General features: G+C 40.3%; 1 protein-coding gene and 1 pseudogene across 1 annotated transcript; one reads left to right on the top strand and one right to left on the bottom strand.

Annotated features, from left to right (window-relative positions):
* Positions 1–11,915, top strand: part of LOC126460284 (molybdenum cofactor biosynthesis protein 1-like) — a 227,469-nt pseudogene extending 215,554 nt beyond the window's left edge.
* A 6,819-nt stretch (positions 11,916–18,734) lies between these two features.
* LOC126459988 (molybdenum cofactor biosynthesis protein 1-like) lies at positions 18,735–19,115 on the bottom strand. The gene has a single exon (XM_050095893.1). The coding sequence runs from the start codon at positions 19,113–19,115 to the stop codon at positions 18,735–18,737; it is 381 nt and encodes a 126-aa protein (XP_049951850.1).
* Between the last annotated feature and the right edge of the window lie 274 nt (positions 19,116–19,389).

Genomic DNA, 19,389 nt, shown 5'->3' with positions numbered 1-19,389 from the left:
TTGACACTTTTGCTCAGGTGTAGAGCATATTGGCCAGACTAATTTACATGTTTCAGCTTTACACTGTATGGTATCCTCTTTTTTAAAGGCCTATTATCTTTCTTGTGTGTGACTAGTCCAGAGGTTGAAAATGTTTTATTTTGTAAGTTACCAATCCAGAACAGGTTTCTGTCAATTTAATTCTTCAGGTTTTTCCAGAAGTTTGCTGAAATTCCTGAGTTGTCCTTTGCACAGTCGGACATCATTGTCTTCCTCGCATATTTCGGTGACATTAGTTGTTGCTTTTACAAAGTGCTACTTGAGACTGACCGTCAGATGGAGCAGGTCTGTAATTTGTTCCCTCTGCCTTCGTGCTTCATCTGCAATCTGCTCTGACAGACATCATCCTCGGGTATCCGTGTTGCGTGATATTCCGAGTGTCATCTACACTCACGGGCACGATTCTTGTGTGTTATGTTTTCAGTCCAAGCTGGTTGGTAGAATTCTGTTTGCGGGCTGTCCCCGTTTGGGGACAAGGATCGGCAGGGCATGAAACCCTAATCTTTCATCTTTCAGTTAACTCAAATGTCGAGTGTCACTTTTTTCATGTACTGCGGTTACAAATATAAGAAAATACAAAATGAAAATTTCTCAACATAGTCATGTTTCTTTTCAGTATGTTTCTCAGATCAGTACACTGCAATGTAAATATTCCATTAAAAGAATATATTTTTGATTGTTTCTTCAGTCAAAGATGCATTGCCTTTTTGACTTAACAATCAATGTCAAATCATTGTCCCTCAAACAATCCTGCAGGGGTTTGACAACGTGAGACCATGGCTTTATGGAGGATCACCTAGAATTAGCTGCCGTCTTTTCTGACATGATTTTAAATCAATGCTATCATCACTGTTTCTTTTGCTTAGGGTTTTGAGTCTAGGAATGATGCAAACAATCAGCAGTTTATTTCTTTCTTACGTGATCTTGTTTTCTCCTCCCTAGCCCCCTTTCTTCTTTCATTTGGTAGCCTCGAGCAAATTGAATATTCCTGCTTTTGTTTGTATTTATTAATCTGTTTGTGCCTCTAATTCTTAAAAGACTTCATTATGACGGTAATACTCTGAAGCAGCAAATTTGGGGAAAAAGAGCTGCATTCATTTATGCTGTTGTAAAATGGAGGAATTGGTTGTAGTTGGAAAAAAATCTGCCTTTTACAGCTGCTGATTTTTGTCATTTATTTTACATAGCCCACCCATGATCTACAATCAGGTCTTCCTTTTTATGTTGTATTTTTTATAAGAATGTTGAAACATAGATGATTGTTATGCATCTTTGCAGCACCTAAACTTGAATATTGTACTTAAAATGTTGTTTGTTGTCTTTTTTAAATTAAATTGTTATGTTTAAGAAGTGAATTAAATAATTGTTACCTGTGACATAATTTTGTAGCAGCTTAACTTAGATGCTGGTCTTCAATATTTTAATTTTTATAGTTTGGGGTATGATTGTTGTAATTAGAAAATGAATGTGTGCTTTGTGCACTATGTTGTTACAGTAATTTGGAGTTTATTTTGTACATCATCTGGTGTAAATTATAAGAATTTAAGCAAAAACTTCTGTCTCTCAACAGCTTTCTTAATAACACTATTCCAGTAACTGGATATGCATATTGAAATATCTGTGTTGTATATTAGATTCTATGACCTGTACCGAGGCAAAATTTTGCGGTTGCAAATTTTCTTGACTATTATTAAGTGTGTGTGTGTGTGTGTGTGTGTGTGTGTGTGTGTGTGTGTTGCTTATGCCCTACATACGAGTCCTCCAAGCTACTGATGATCTGACCAATGTACGACATGCCAAAATGCTACGGCTGCATGGGGAGATACAATTAAATCCCATCCCCCCCCCCTCTCTCTCTCACTCTCTCTCTCTCACTCTCTCTCTCTCTCTCTCTCAAAGATCAGCAGGTTCAGGAATCTAACACAGAAAGAATTTAATCACGGTTTCTTTTTCATCTCTATCATACAATGTAGTCCAATTTTTTGCTAATACAGAAATAACATTTTGTGATTTATGTAGTGTACTCTTCAAAAGATCTAATGATGTCCTCATTCCTTTCTTATAAACAAAACAAGAAGAAACTGACAATAATTGTCATTAAAATAAAACACAGAACAGTGTCTCCATAGCATCAATGAGCACATCCTTTCAGCACCTTTGACCCAGGCAGTGAACACAGCAGCGGTCAGTCTATGACTTGCAGCAGGTGAATCCCAGTCAGCTGCATTGCTCATACACCCCACATAAATAATAATAAACAAAATCTAACAATACACATAACCAAGGCTTGATTTGTGACAGTATACCGCTGATGACAAAAAAAATTAGACCCAAAGATTTTGAGATGTGATACAATAGAACTTTTGCTCTAGTTGAAGCGGTAAGATACAAATGTTGTATTCACACTGTTAAAAAGCTCAGAAAAGTGTTATAACTTTTTCAGAAGTCTAAATCAAACTATGGAAACTCTCGGTAGGAACTTAGAAATATAGGAAATGATAGAGTGCTACTTACCATAAATACATGTTAAGAAGTCTATTTTTTTTCTTTTAACAAATCTAGCACTGCATATTACTGCCAAATTAGTCATTACCTATGATTGCCCCAGTGGCAGAAGTATGTATAATAATGTCAAAACGTTTGTGGCACTACACACTAGGAGAAGCTCAAGTTTCAGATACACGTTGATTGCGTTCTTGATGATGCTATCTACATGTTCATCCACACTCTGCAAACCACTATGAAGAGTATGACAGAGGGTACATCTCACTGTACCAGATATTAAAGCTTGTTCATGTTTCCTTTCCTCCATCTTGTACTTCAACTTTTCTTCCTTAAACTTATCCTGTTTCTAACTACTCTGATTTGCTTTTGTGGTTAGTGTGAATTTAAACTCAGTTGCCATAAATATCTAATATCTTTTATTGAACAGTGAATGGATTATTTTGTATTTCATTTAATGCTGTTCTGCTCTTTTTTACGGCACAAATGGTGTTCCCTACTTTTGTGCAATTTTCACACAACTTGAAAAAATGGTGAGATAAACAACTAGCTTCATTATTTATTTATGTTTTGAATGTACCACTAATGTTTTGAATGTAACCAAAAATGCTTGTTGTTGTAAAACATACTTTCAACTTGCCTCCTTCACTAGCTGAAAACCTTTTTAGTTTCTCATGTTACCCCTGATGTCTTCTTTTTGGTTGATTCATTTATGATAACATTTTACTGTCCTGAGTAGTACCTGTGTATAAATATAATTTTATTTTTATTTTTAGTGATGTGTGTTTTTATGTGCATATTCTTTCAGTCCTGTGTAATGTGAGTCTCTGTTTAATGGTATGGTTATGTTGTCTTCAGACTTAAAGAATTGATGTAGAAATTTATAGTTTTCAGCATGTGGTTCAACAGATCCTTATTATGTTCCTAAATTGGAAAAGTCCTAAAAACAGAAACTAGAAAATAACTGTATAGAAATTTTGGACCACCATTGGTTAAATATTTTATTACCAACCCAAGAAATAAATTGGGAACAATGTGCAGCATCTTATTCAGTGTAAAAGAAAACTCAAATTTAGTTAAAAGTGGACCACTTGAGTTTGCTAAAGGCATAGAATCGTGTGTTTCTAGTGTTCTTAAATCCATTCAAAACCCTCGAAAAGAACAAAAAAGTAAGAGAATATAATATTGAACTTACAGGCCTAAGTCTGGAAACAACATTTTAATTGTGTGTATTTGGTTTTGTTTCTATGCTGTTGACATCCTGTGCTGTTGATTTGAAATTATATGTGAGAGTTGATGTTTGGAAGCTAAATGCAGGAAAGAAGACCATGAAGTGAAATCCACCCTTCATGTTCTCAGTTGGCGGAGAATGTGGGCAAAGAACTGGAAATCTTTGAGGTACCAAATTGTCAAGGGCTGTGATATTGCCCTTTTAACGTCACTTAGAGTAGACATAGTTCTCTTAGTCCCAAGTGTAAGACAACATTTTTGGTACCTTACAATTTCAGTGGTTTCCATTTACAATTTCTGTTTACAGTGCTCATCATCAAATGTTTTGGTGTTGTTATTTGATTTCATATAAATAACATAGAGGTAGTTATTTTACATACTATTATGTTTCTGATAGCTTTTTCTCACAAAGCATACTTTAGGCTCGTATTTTATTGTAAAATATTGAAACTGACAGACATAAAGACTTGCATTTTCTGCATGTCTTCTGTCACCAGTTTCGCCTCTAATATTGACTGCAAAGCAGAAGTGATCGGCATAGAAAATGATGGAGTGAGGGTGGAGAGGGGGAGAGGGGGGGGGGGGGGGGGGAGAAATGTAATATTGAAACTAAAATCAAGAAAGAGAGCAGTCAATTGAGGATACAATGAAACATTTGGGACCTCATTAACTGCAGGATCATTCTAGTAGAATAGAATTGTATAAAAGATTACTGCCAAAGAGAAGTGTTAGAACTTCAAGTTTAACACATATATTTAGGAACAACACAACAACACATATAAGTCACTGAGTAAGTTGACCTGTGTACAAGTCGGCATTCGATTCAACACTGAGTCTCAGTCTAGCGGCCGCTGCTCGGCTGGCCGCTTAGGTGGCGCAGCTGCTGCATGGCTGGCAGACAGTGCCGCACGTAGAGGACGCGTGTAATTGCGCGGCAGCACTTTGAATAATTGGCGAGTCACAACATTTTTCCCCCCTTTGTAATTGTTGCACTGGTCTTGATGGAGGTGTCCTGGAGATGGCTAATGTAAAGTCTCGAGGAGGAGGCTTCCCGTACGGACGGAAGAGTCCCCGATGATAACGGGTCGAGATGACAGGAGACGTGGGTGATGTGTCGGCATCCATTGAAGGAGGAGGCGAGTAGATGTACTCTGACAGAGGATGATCCTCCGGTTCCTGCATGGGCACGTCTCCTGGTGGCGTCCGTTCTGGTGCTGGCATCGCGATGACGGTGAGAGGGCTGCGTTGTGAGTATTGAGAGATGCCAAGATCCCGGGCATCAGGTAGAGCCAAAAGTGGTGTGGCAGCATTCGGAACAGGCGTTGCTGGCACCCGAGGCCGAAGCTGGTCCGAATGACGCACTGCAACACCCGTGTCCATCTGGATTTCATACAGGCGTCTACCACGGTGTCGTAAGATGCGGCCCGGGCTCCTTTTTGGCCGCCTGCCATATCCGTGTACCCAGACGAGGTCGGCGGCAGTGAACCGGCCAAGGGAAGGCACCCGCGGCCATGAGGAGGGAGGCCACAGAAGATGAAGTAGCGTGCGGGGCTGTCGCCATGTAAGGGCTCAGCCAGGCTGTGATCGCCCATGGGGGTGAAACGGTAAGACGCCAGGAACTGGAGGAGCGCATCATCATCAGCAGAAGAAGTCAGAAGTTTCCGCATCTGAGCCTTAAATGTGCGGACCAGCCGTTCAGCCTCACCGTTGGATTGTGGATGGAACGGCGGGGCCGTGACATGAGTAACGCCGTGACGAGCACAAAAATCTGCAAAGTCGGAAGAGGCAAATTGCGGACCATTATCAGTAACAAAAGTAGAGGGGAGGCCTTCCAAAGAAAAAATGCGGGTGAGAGCACTGGTGGTTGCCGCGGTGGTAGGTGACGTGCAATGGACAATGAAAGGAAAGTTAGAGTAGGTATCAATTACAAGGAGCCAATAAGTACCTAAAAAAGGTCCCGCAAAGTCAGCATGAATGCACTCCCAGGGCTTCTCAGGCGAAGGCCACGGTGACAAAGATGACTTCGGGGCAGCGGCCTGTGACGCACAAGGGCCGCAGGCAGCCACCATGTGTGCAATTTCAGAGTCAGCGCCAGGCCAGTACACATGACGGTGCGCCAGAGATTTTGTGCGAGACACACCCCAGTGCCCCTGGTGAAGGAGGCGCAAGACCGCAACACGCAAAGATGCAGGTACCACTACACGCGGTGAAGCATTGTCAGTGGAGAGGAGGATAATACCATCCCTAGCCGTAAGGCGGTAGCGCAAAGTGTAGTAGTTCCGCAACGGATCAGAAGTCTTAGCGGACGGGCGATCTGGCCAACCCTCCTGAATACAGCGTAAAACCCGGGAGAGGGTAGGGTCAGAACCCGTAGCAGCTGCCAGCCTGTCCCCAGTGATGGGGAACCCGTCCACAACCCGCTGCTCGGCAACATCCAGGTGGAAACACAAAAGTTCGTCCCTATTGAATGCCTGATCAGGACCCATGGGAAGGCGAGACAAAGCATCAGCATTCGCATGTTGAGCCATTGGCCAGAAATGAATCTCATAATTGAAACGGGACAAGCAAAGAGCCCAACGCTGGAGGCGGTGTGCAGCCTTGTCGGGAAGTGACGTTGATGGATGGAACAAGGAAACAAGTGGTTTGTGATCCGTAACAAGATGAAATTTTGAGCCATAGAGAAAAACACCAAACTTATGAAGAGCATAAATAATGGCCAAAGCTTCTTTCTCAATTTGGGAATACCTTTGTTGGGCATCCGTGAGCGTTTTGTAGGCATAAGCGATGGGTTGTTCTGAACCGTCAGAAAAATGGTGTGCAAGGACTGCACCGACCCCGTATTGTGAGGCATCTGTGGCAAGAACAAGATGTTGGCCAGGTCGATAAGTAGCCAGGCATAGTCTTTAATTTCCGGAAAGCCGCGTCACATGACGCGGACCAGTGAAAAGGCACGTTTTTATGCAACAGGGGATGCAACGTCTGAGCCACCGACGCCGCAGGTGGTAAAAACTTGTGATAGTATGCTATTTTCCCCAAGAAGGCCTGCAGTTCCTTAACAGATGTAGGGCGAGGAAGGGCATCGATCACAGCAACAGTGTGTTGAAACAGACGAATACCATCGCGAGAGAGTTGGAACCCAAAGTACGTTATAGATGCCTGAAAAAAATTGTGATTTCTGAAGATTACATTTAAGACTGGCAGTCTGTAAGACATTAAAAAGTGTGCGGAGATTTTGAAGATGTTCGTCAGTGGTGGAGGCAGTGACAACAATGTCGTCCATGTAATTGATACACCCAGGGACAGGGAGCAATAATTGTTCCAAGAATCGCTGAAAGAGAGCAGGGGCACTAGCAACCCCGAATGGCAAGCGTTGGTATTGATAGAGGCCGAAAGGCGTGTTAAGGACCAGAAACTGCCAGGAAGCAGCATCGAGAGGAAGTTGATGATAAGCTTCTGACAGGTCAATTTTAGAAAAATACTGTCCTCCAGCGAGTTTAGTGAACAGTTCTTCAGGACGGGGCATAGGGTAAGTGTCAATGAAGCATTGAGCATTTACAGTGGCTTTGAAATCGCCACAGAGACAAATACCACCATTGGCCTTAGCAACTACAACAACAGGAGAGGACCACTCACTGGAAGTGACAGGAAGTAAGACCCCTGACGCAGTGAGACGATCCAACTCCCGTTTTACCCGATCTCGAAGGGCCACAGGAATGGGCAGAGCCCGAAAAAACTTAGGCCGAGCAGTGGGTTTGAGCATGATATGAGCTTCAAAGTCATTCGCACAGCCTAAACCGGGAGAAAAAAGGGATGAAAATGTAGTCGACAAGGAATCCAGTTGAGCATAAGGAATAGCGTCAGAGACAATATTGACAGAGTCAACTATGGAGAACCCAAAAACGCGTAAGGCATCGAAACCAAAAAGATTTTCTGCGTTGGCAGAACTCTGGAGATGGGAACTTGCCCTTCAGTATATCCTCTCTTCTCGTTATCCGCCAGGCCTCAACCTCTGCTAATTTCAAGTTGCCGCTGCTCATAGCTCACCTGTCTTTCAACAACATCTTTGCCTCTGTACTTCTGCCTCGACTGACATCTCTGCCGAATCTCTTTGCCTTTACAAATGTCTGCTTGTGTCTGTGTATGTGTGGTTGGATATGGGTGTGTGTGCAAGTGTATACCTGTTCTTTTTTCCCCCTAAGGTAAGTCTTTCCGCTCCCGGGATTGGAATGACTCCTTACCCTCTCCCTTAAAACCCACATCCTTTCGTCTTTCCCTCTTTCCTGATGAAGCAACCGTTGGTTGCGAAAGCTAGAATTTTGTGTGTATGATTGTGTTTGTTTGTGTGTCTATCGACCTGCCAGTGCTTTCGTATGGTAAGTCACATCATTTTTGTTTTTAGATATATTTTCCTGCATGGAATGTTTCCCTCTTATTATGCATTCAGTTAACTAAGTAGAAATCAGTAATATCTTATCTCAGTGAGGAACTTGAAACTTTCAGCACAGGTCAGGAGCATGTAGAGGTGCTCTTCCTCTACTTGAAAAGAACAGTTGACCACGCACTGAGTAGATAGGTTCCTAGTAGAACAGTTCATAATGGGATGGAACCTCCGTGGTATACAGTCACTGTAAAGAAAACTTCTAAAGGAACAGAGATTACTGCATAATAGGTGTAAAACAAAGTGTAGGATTATAGATTGAGAGACGCTGGATGAAACATGTTTGGCTGTCAAGAGAGCAATGCATGAAGCCTTCAATGACTACTGTAGCAGAATATTGTCAAATGACATTTCACAAAATCCAAATAAATTCTGGTCGTATGTAAGGGCTGTTAGTGGCAAAAAAGTTAGTGTCCAGTCCCTAGCAAGTGAGACAGGAACTGAAATTGAGGGTAGCAAAGTAAAAGCTGAAATTCTGAACTCGATTTTCAAATGTTCCTTTGCAAATAAAAACCCAGGAGAACTGCCCCAATTCAATCCTCGTACACTGAAAAAATGAACGAAATAGGTATTAGTGTCAGTTGTGTTGAGAAAAAGTTGAAATCATTAAACAAAGCTCCAGACCCCGATGGAATCACAGTCAGATTCTACATTGAATTTGTGGCTGAGTTATCCTCTCTTCTCACTGTAATCTATCCAAAGAACCTTACCTTGTTTTTGGAAAAAGTTACAGATCACACCCGTCTACAAGAAGGGTTGTAGGAGTGACAAAACTACCATCCAGTAGCCATGACATCAATTTGTTGTAGATTCTTAGAAAATATTTTGAGCTCAAACATAATGAGGTATCTCGAACGGAACTACCTTCTCGAATCAACCAGCATGGTTTTCAAAAATATAGATGATATGTAATCCAACTCTCACTTTTCTCACATAACTTGCTGAAAGCGTTGGATCAAGGCAACAGGTAGATTGTGTTTCTTGATTTCCTAACAGTATTTGATTCTGTTCCACACCTACACTTACTGTGAAAAGTACGATCGTATGGGGTATCAAGTGAAATTCGTGACTGGATTGAGGACTTTTTGATAAGAATGACACAGCATGTTACCTTGGATGGAGAGTCATCATCAGATGTAGAAGTAACTTCAGGTGTGCCCCAGGGAAGTGTGTTGGGGACCTTGCAGTTCTTGTCCATTAATGACCTTGCTGTAAATCAGGATTTTTGCAGATGATGCAGCTATCTGTAATGAAGTGCTATTTCAGAGAAGCTGCATAAATATTCAGTCAGATCTTGATGAGATTGCAACATGGTGCAGTGATTGGCAACTTGCTCTGAATGTTTAGAAATGTATAAACTTAGTATCCTGTGACTATAATATTGGTGAGTCACTGTCGGAATCTGCCAACTCGTACAAAATACCTGTGTGTAACACTTTGTAGGAATATGAAATGGCATGATCACATAGGTTCAGTTGTGGGTAAAGCAGGTTGTAGACCTTGGTGTATTGGTATAATAATGGGGAAGTGCAATCAGTCTACTAAAGAGATGCTTACAAGTCATTCGTGTGACCCCCCCCCCCCCTCCCGCCCCCCCTAGACTATTGCTAAAGTGTGTGGGACTTGTACCAGATGAGACTAGCAGGAGACATTGAATGTATACAAAGAAAGGCAGCATGGTCACAGGTTTGCTTAATCCATGGGAGAGTGTCACAGAGATACTGAAGGAACTGAAATGCAGACTGTTGAAGACAGGTGTAAACTATCCCAAGAAAGTGTATTAGCAAAGTTTCAAGAACTGTCTTTAAATGATTACTCTAGGGATATACCACAACCCCCCCCCCCCCCCCCGCCCCCCCCCCCTCACGCCCCCACATATTGCTCTCACAGGGGTCGTGAAGATAAGATTAGAATGATTACTGCTCACACGGAGGCATTCAGACAAATTCAGACAATCATTCTTCCATGCTCCATACATGAATGAAACAGCAAGAAACCCTGATAACTGGTACAATGGGACTTACCCTGTACCATGCACCTCCTGGTGGATTGCAGATTATAAACGTAGATGTGAACTGACAGTCTTTTACATGTGCATAAGGGAAACATCTAATCACCTTTATTTTACCAAGACAAAATTTATGATTTTCTAAAGTTTCAAACCTTGACAGGAAATAATGGATTAGGCTGTCCGTAAATTATAAACTAACATTATTGTGATGATGGAAAATCTCATATAAAGACGTGAAACAAATACTAACAAAGAGATAGAGGGGCTGGCCAGTACGGCCAATAGATACACAAAACATAACAGAAAATTTACGTATCCTAGCTTTTGGAACTTTGTTCCTTCGTCAGGGAGGAGAGAGGGGAAAGAAGGGGAAGAAGAGAAAGTGGATTCAGTTACTCACAACCCAGGTTATGAAGCAACAGGGTAGAGGTAAACAGGGAGGGTAGCAAAGATGGAGGCATGGGTGTATACTCTACAGTATGTCAACATGTTGCCTTGACCTGTTTGATAACCAGGTCTGGCTCCAATTTAGTGCACACGGGACATCATCGAACAACTCCAGTGTCTCCCAAAAACAGCATTAACCATCCCTGTTTTCATGACAATGTGAAACAGGCATGGAACTTCATCCCACAAACTCATAACCAGCACAATGCATGCACGTTTGCATGCTTGCATTCGGGCAGTTACACTGGATTTCAATGCATTAGTGTATCACATTTGCAATGGTGTATCTCGCACTTATATTATCCTGTGATCTTGCAATGTTAATCACTTAAATAAGTTACTTAGACATATATGTTCCTGAAATTTCATTACTCTACGTTAATTACTTTTTGGTGTTGCAAATTTTTTTTTTTTTTCAGTGTACATGATGACTACAATAATACATTATAATGTTTCTCCAGTGGTTTCAACATTAACTTTTTAACAGAAAAGATTTTGCTTACAGTTCATTTTTAAGTTAACATTTCTAAACTTTTTAACAATCCATATTAAAGCTAGCAATAGTAACTATATTAATAATTGCTACTGTAAACAGTTACACATATGGACATCAGTTTTGAATAATGGGTTTTGAGTGTAAATAATGTTTTATGTAAGTGTTTGTATTGATACTTAAAATTAAATGTCATGTAATGAATGTCCACTGTTTTGTTGGATCAAGTTATTTACGAACGCGATGTACTGTGTTCTTCCATTAGAGAATGAGACTGTATTGTTTATCGGTTTCATTACAAAATGCTAATAAGCTTTTAGTTAGAAAACCTTCTATAACTAGAATTATTAATATGAGAAAAATAGGAACAATGAAGGAACGGAAGATCAGTTGCAGAAACAAGAGTAGCTCTGAGTTGCAAGAGTGGTTGCTTTTCCCACCCATGTAATTAACTGGCATTATCACCACTATTAACTTACCGTGGTTTCACATCTCATCTGTTCATTGTTCCCCATGTCCTGCCCTTGTGTTAACCCTTCCTATTAGACCATATATGCCTCTGTTACTGTAATCGATATGTAAACAATATTTATCACATGACCTTTTTTTGTTACAGGTTGTAATATTTGACATTGCAGCTTTTGAAAATGGAGCAGGATGTTGTGCCCTCTTTCCTATTGGAGTGTTTCTCTGAGATCAGAATTGGAGGCAGACAATTCACTTGAACTTCCATTGCTGTTGTTGATGTCTTTGAATCATGTTGTTTCTTTGTGATTAATAAAAAAATTATACAATCCAATGGTTTCTTCACCTTGTCTTTAAAAATTCCAGACCAATTGTTCAAACACATATTTTGAGAGTTATGCATCTGAGCATTTTTGTGGAAAGTGCATTTCACACATACTTTCAAGATAAATTGAATAATGACCCCCATTTTGTGTGTTGGGGAAGATAATTTGATACAGCTAAATGCATATACAGGTACACACATTTGCTCGTGCCTGAGACAAAGTGAGAGTGATTCAAAGGAAGAATTCACTACTTTTTACCTACTTTCTGAATAACTCGTACTTTCGTCAGAAATGTCACAATGCAAAGTTGATTAGATAAAGGGACAAAAATGAGAGCAAAATATAATTTGAATATCAGAAAAAATAACCAATTAGTGTTTGTGTAATACTTTACGGCAAGCCTAAAATTAATTTTTAAGCATTGGGACATCTGGGATGGAATAACAATAATATGGAAGAGGATAGCTTTCTGCTCCCCACCTAGAGGAGACACTGAGTGGCAGACTCGCACATTGAAGGAAGATTTTTAGATATTAGAAAGTATGGGACAGTCCTCATCTAGCAGGTGTGGTGGTGTGAGGCCGGGGTGGGAGCAGGTAAAGGCCTAGATATGTGAGACAGAGAGACTAGCAAAGGTTTAGGTAACGGGGTTTACAGGAGTGAAGAATATGTCACAGCTAGAGTTTCTAGGCTTCGTTCCTGTGGCCCCACACCTCAATGCCCTCCCCTGCTCCCATTCCAACCTCACACACTATTACGTCCCCCTAGTACACCTCTCTCTGTCTGTCCACCTCCACACTCCCAACCAGCAGAGACTCCCTATGCTGAGGTGGGCTCTGTCCATTAGATTACACTCGTAAGATGAAAATAAACATTATGCAGCATGAAAGAATTATCTGTGTGGGATGGAAATATGTAGATGTGATGTACGTGCACAGACAAAAAAAAAAAAAAAAAAAAAAAAAAAAAAAAAATAAAATAAAATAAAAATTACAATGTCAGAAAAATTGAATGATTTATTCAAGAGAAAGAGCTTCACAAATTGAGCAAGTTGGTCCACTTCTGACTCTTGAGCAAGTTTGGCATTGATAGATTTGTTGGATGTCCTACTGAGGGACATCAAGCCAAATTCTATCCAAGTGGCACATTGTATTGTCTAAATCATGAGCTGGTTGGGTGGCCCTGCCCATAATGCCGCAGACATACTCAGTTGGGGAGAGATCCCGTGACCTAGCTGGCGAAGATAAGGTGTGGCAAGTATGAAGACAAATTGTGTGTGGGCAGGCATTATCTTGCTGAAATGTAAGCAAATGATGGCTTGTCATGACGAGAAACAAAATGGGGTTTATAATATCGTCAACAGATGTCTGTGTTGCAATGGTGACACAGATGACAACCAAAGAGGTCCTGTTATGAAAAGAAATGGCACAGTAGACCATCAGTCCTCGTTTGGCTGTATGGCAGCCAGCAGCCGGGTTGGTATCGCACTGCTATCTGGTGTGTCCCCAGGCACGTCCCTGGTCTGGAATTGCATTGACTGGAATATAATTGGCTTCAGTGATGAGTCCCACTATGAACTGAGCCTCAATGATCATCACAGATGTGTCTGAAGACGCCCCAGACGGTGGGATACCACCGTGAATGCCACATCCCATACGGTCCAACTACCAGGACTGATGATCTGGGGTGCGATTTCTTTTCGTAACAGATCACTTTTGGTCAACAGACAACTATGCTGTAAGGGTGACATGGATGTCACCCCTACAGCATAGTTGTCTGTTGACAATACTGTACATCCTATTTTGTTTCCCTTCTTGGCAAGCCATACATTGCTTACATTTCAGCAAGATAATGCCTGTCTGCACACAGCTTGCCCTCATGCTTGCCAAACCCTACCTTGGCCAGCAAAGTTGCTGGATCTCTCCCCAATTGAGAATGTAAGGAGCATTATGGGCAGGGCCGTTAGACCACCTCGGGATTTTGACTATCTACAGTGACATTTGAATAGAATTTGGCATGATGTCCCTCTGTTGGACATCCAACAACTCTATCAGCCAGAGCCAAGCTTGTATAAGGGCCAGAGGTGGACCATCTCATCCAATTTGTGATGCTCTTTCTCTTGAATAAATCATCCAGTTTTTTCTGAAACTGTAATTATTTTTCTGTCTTCACATGTATGTCACATTTACTGATTTCAGCCCTATTTTGTATTTCGATAATTCCTTCAGTACCTAAGTGTTTTTTTGAGTATATAGTATCTGACAGTTTCTTTTTTTTCAGTATGCTTGTCTTCCTGGCTCGACTGGTGCAGGCAGTATTTCTCGATTTCTGAACAGCTTTTGACTTAGTGCCAGATTGATGCTTATTATCAAAATTGCTACTGTGAGGGGTATCGAGTGAAATTTGTCACTGGAATTGAGGATATTTTGGTAGGAATGACTTACATGTTATCTTGGCTGGGGAGTCATCATCTGAAGTAGAAGTAACCTCAGATGTGTCATAGAGAGGTATGTTGTGACCATTGCTGTTCATGTTCATGTACATTAATGACTTTGCAGACAATATTAATAGTAAAGCACTCTTTTCACAGATAGTGCATTTATCTAGAATAAAGTACAGTCTGAAAGAAATTGTACAAACATTCGTCAGATCTTGATAATTTCAAACTTTCTTTTAAATGTTCAGACATGTAAAATTGTGCATTTTGCAAAATGAAGAAAACGCAGTGTGGTATGACTACAGTATCAGGGTGTCTTGCTTGGATTAAGTCTATTCATACAATTACCTGGATGGAGCACTTTGTAGGGATATGAAATGGAACAGTCATATAGGCCCACTCAGGGGTAAGGCAGGCGAAAGACTTAGATTTTTTTTGGTAGAATACCATAGAAATGCAGTCATTCTACAAATCATTTGTATGATCCATCCTAGAATATTGCTCAAATGTGTGGGACCCGTATCAAAATGGATTAATGGGTGATTTGAACGCATGCAGAGAAGGGCAGATCAAATGGTCACAGGTTTGTTTGACCCAAGGGAGAATGTCACAGAGATGCTGAAATAACTGAATTGGCAGACGCTTCAAGATAAGATGTACACTATCCTAAGAAAGTATGCTTACCAAAAGACGAGTCTAGAATATGTTACAACCTTGTAACTATTGCTCCCATAGGGACCGTGAGGACAATATTAGATTAATTACAGCATGCAGAGAAAGATTTAAATGGTCTTGAAACATGAACAAGCTTTAATATCTGGTACAGTGAGATGTACCCTCTGTCATCCTCTTCAAAGTGGTTTGCAGAGTGTGGATGAACATGTAGATAGCATCATCCAGAACGCAATCAACGTGTATCTGAAACTTGAGCTTGTCCTAGTGTGTAGTGTCACAAACGTTTTGACATTATTATACATACTTCTGCCACTGGGGCAATCATAGGTAATGACTAATTTGGCAGTAATATGCAGTGCTAGATTTGTTAAAAGAAAAAAAAATAGACTTCTTAACATGTATTTATGGTAAGTAGCACTCTATCATTTCCTATATTTCTAAGTTCCTACCGAGAGTTTCCATAGTTTGATTTAGACTTCTGAAAAAGTTATAACACTTTTCTGAGCTTTTTAAAAGTGTGAATACAACATTTGTGTCTTACCGCTTCAACTAGAGCAAAAGTTCTATTGTACCACATCTCAAAATCTTTGGGTCTAATTTTTTTTGTCATCAGCGGTATACTGTCACAAATCAAGACTTGGTTATGTGTATTGTTAGATTTTGTTTATTATTATTTACGTGGGGTGCATGAGCAATGCAGCTGACTGGGATTCACCTGCTGCAAGTCATAGACTGACCGCTGCTGTGTTCACTGCCTGGGTCAAAGGTGCTGAAAGGATGTGCTCATTGATGCTATGGAGACACTGTTCTGTGTTTTACTTTAATGACAATTATTATCAGTTTCTTTTTGTTTTGTTTATAAGAAAGGAATGAGGACATCATTAGATCTTTTGAAGAGTACACAACATAAATCACAAAATGTTATATCTGTATTAGCAAAAAATTGGACTACATTGTATGATAGAGATGAAAAAGAAACTGTGATTAAATTCTTTCTGTGTTAGAATCCTGAACCTGCCGATCTTTGAGAGAGAGAGAGAGGGAGAGAGACAGAGAGAGAGAGAGAGAGAGAGGGGGGATGGGATTTAATTGTATCTCCCCATGCAGCTGTAGCATTTTGGCATGTCGTACATTGGTCAGATCATAAGAACCTTGGATGACTCGTATGTAGGGCATAAGCAACACACACACACACACACACACACACACACACACACACACACACTTAATAATAGTCAAGAAAATTTGCAACCGCAAAATTTTGCCTCGGTACAGGTCATAGAATCTAATATACAACACAGATATTTCAATATGCATATCCAGTTACTGGAATAGTGTTATTAACAAAGCTGTTGAGAGACAGAAGTTTTTGCTTAAATTCTTATAATTTACACCAGATGATGTACAAAATAAACTCCAAATTACTGTAACAACATAGTGCACAAGGCACATATTCATTTTCTAATTACAACAATCATACCCCAAACTATAACAATTAAAATATTGAAGACCAGCATTTAATTTTAGCTGCTACAAAATTATGTCACAGGCAACAATCATTTAATTCACTTCTTTAACATAACAATTTAATTTAAAAAAGACAACAAATAACATTTTTAAGTACAATATTCAAGTTTAGGTGCTGCAAAGATGCATAACAATCATCTATGTTTCAACATTCTCATAAAAAATACAACATAAAAAAGAAGACCTGATTGTAGATCATGGGTGGGCTACGTAAAATAAATGACAAAAATCAGCAGCTGTAAAAGGCAGATTTTTTTTCCAACTACAACCAATTCCTCCATTTTACAACAGCATAAATGAATGCAGCTCTTTTTCCCCAAATTTGCTGCTTCAGATTATTAGTGTCATAATGAAGTCTTTTAAGAATTAGAGGCACAAACAGATTAATAAATACAAACAAAAGCAGGAATATTCAATTTGCTCAAGGCTACCAAATGAAGGAAGAAAGGGGGCTAGGGAGGAGAAAAAAGATCACATAACAAAGAAATAAACTGCTGATTGTTTGTATCATTCCTAGACTCAAAACCCTAAGCAAAAGAAACAGTGATGATAGCATTGATTTAAAATCATGTCAGAAAAGACGGCAGCTAATTCTAGGTGATCCTCCATAAAGCCATGGTCTCACGTTGTCAAACCCCTGCAGGATTGTTTGAGGGACAATGATTTGACATTGATTGTTAAGTCAAAAAGGCAATGCATCTTTGACTGAAGAAACAATCAAAAATATATTCTTTTAATGGAATATTTACATTGCAGTGTACTGATCTGAGAAACATACTGAAAAGAAACATGACTATGTTGAGAAATTTTCATTTTGTATTTTCTTATATTTGTAACCGCAGTACATGAAAAAAGTGACACTCGACATTTGAGTTAACTGAAAGATGAAAGATTAGGGTTTCATGCCCTGCCGATCCTTGTCCCCAAACAGGTACAGTCCGAAAAACAGAATTCTACCAACCAGCTTGGACTGAAAACATAACACACAAGAATCGTGCCCGTGAGTGTAGATGACACTCGGAATATCACGCAACACGGATACCCGAGGATGATGTCTGTCAGAGCAGATTGCAGATGAAGCACGAAGGCAGAGGGAACAAATTACAGACCTGCTCCATCTGACGGTCAGTCTCAAGTAGCACTTTGTAAAAGCAACAACTAATGTCACCGAAATATGCGAGGAAGACAATGATGTCCGACTGTGCAAAGGACAACTCGGGAATTTCAGCAAACTTCTGGAAAAACCTGAAGAATTAAATTGACAGAAACCTGTTCTGGATTGGTAACTTACAAAATAAAACATTTTCAATCTCTGGACAAGTCACACACAAGAAAGATAATAGGCCTTTAAAAAAGAGGATACCATACAGTGTAAAGCTGAAACATGTAAATTAGTCTGGCCAATATGCTCTACACCTGAGCAAAAGTGTCAATGAAGTGGTGCACCTTTTAGGAACTGTTAAAAAAGTGTCATTTTACATCAATGAACACAGCAATGACAACCTGATCCTAGGAGAAAAGAGCTGATACACACTATTTATTTAAGAATGATCACTTCACCTCAACTTTTCACAGCATGGGACCATCAAAAATTGAAACAATAGAGCAACACAGAGGACAATACCACACAGCTGGGGGAGGGCACAGAGAGAGAGAGAGATTTGGAATTCGGTACAGTTACGTTGCAAATTTCAAACTCACAGTTATTCATCTAACAGATGTGCTTTTTAAAGGTACGGTTCAAGAAATGCTGCACATGCAATGCCCGGGATTGTAGCGATGCCACTGTACTTTGGGAGGAGAGTGACAAAAATACTGACAGTGACAAAACAATGAATGTTAGTGAAGTTAAGAGTGTCTTACATGAAAACTGCAACTGAAAGCTTTGTTTTTGTGTGTAATTTATCTACAGTGTACTACAAAAAAACTGGTTAAGGGTAAATCACATTTTGAAAAGCTTTTGTAAATGGGCAACTTGACAAATTATTTTTAATTAAGTTTCTCTCTTTTTCGAAATTAAAGGTGCAACTTATATTCAGGCCAATTCGATGTGTATATAATTTATGATAACTATGAACAGACTTTGAAATTTGCCTACATCACACCAGGTATACTTAACTTATTTCACTGCCCCACACAGATGCTCATGTCTGGTGGAAGTCTCCTCTAGTTCCCCCACTTTTGGCCAGAAGCATTATTTCAGATATCACAATGTCATGACTCACAGCTTTGCACATATCGTACACTGTTAAGGCAGACACCGATACAGCAGTGAGAGCACAGTTGAGAGCAGAGTCCAGTTCAATGTCCACAGCCACAGAGGATAAAGATATGTTATGACACAGAGGGATAAGGCTGGACGTCTGCTTGGACCCCACAATTCCCGCCAGGCGAGCAACGCTAAGTACGTCACCTTTCTTCAGGCCATTTTCTCGTACGAGTTTCATCAGTTCGGGTCCCACAAAAACCTTTGCTCGTGCTGCAGCAGTCCGTTCTGTCACCAGCTTCGAACCCACGTTGACCATTTTCGCCCTGCCGGTCCGGTCAACATGAGTCAGACTTCCGGACTGTGCTCCCAAACTGCAGAAACGGCAAGAGAAGACAGAGGGCTGTGCTCTGTGTGTTTGTCTTGTTAGGAGTCCTGTATTGCACATAATGCTTGGGGTACAGGGAAGCAAAAGAAACTGTTTTCTAGATTCAGTCACTACACTCAAATTATGTGACAACAACTGAGACATCTGTGTATCCGACACAAACAGGGGCGAAATATTGGTATCTGAGAAGAAGTACTTTTGAAAA

This window comes from Schistocerca serialis, chromosome 1 (assembly GCF_023864345.2).
Source record: "Schistocerca serialis cubense isolate TAMUIC-IGC-003099 chromosome 1, iqSchSeri2.2, whole genome shotgun sequence".
Taxonomy (NCBI): domain Eukaryota; kingdom Metazoa; phylum Arthropoda; class Insecta; order Orthoptera; family Acrididae; genus Schistocerca; species Schistocerca serialis.
Note: the sequence above shows the minus strand (reverse complement) of the source record. Positions and strands in the feature narration are given on the sequence as shown.

Excerpts from the sequence above, each read along its gene's own strand:
- LOC126459988 (XM_050095893.1), bottom strand. The coding sequence starts at position 19,115 with ATGGTCAACGTGGGTTCGAAGCTGGTGACAGAACGGACTGCTGCAGCA.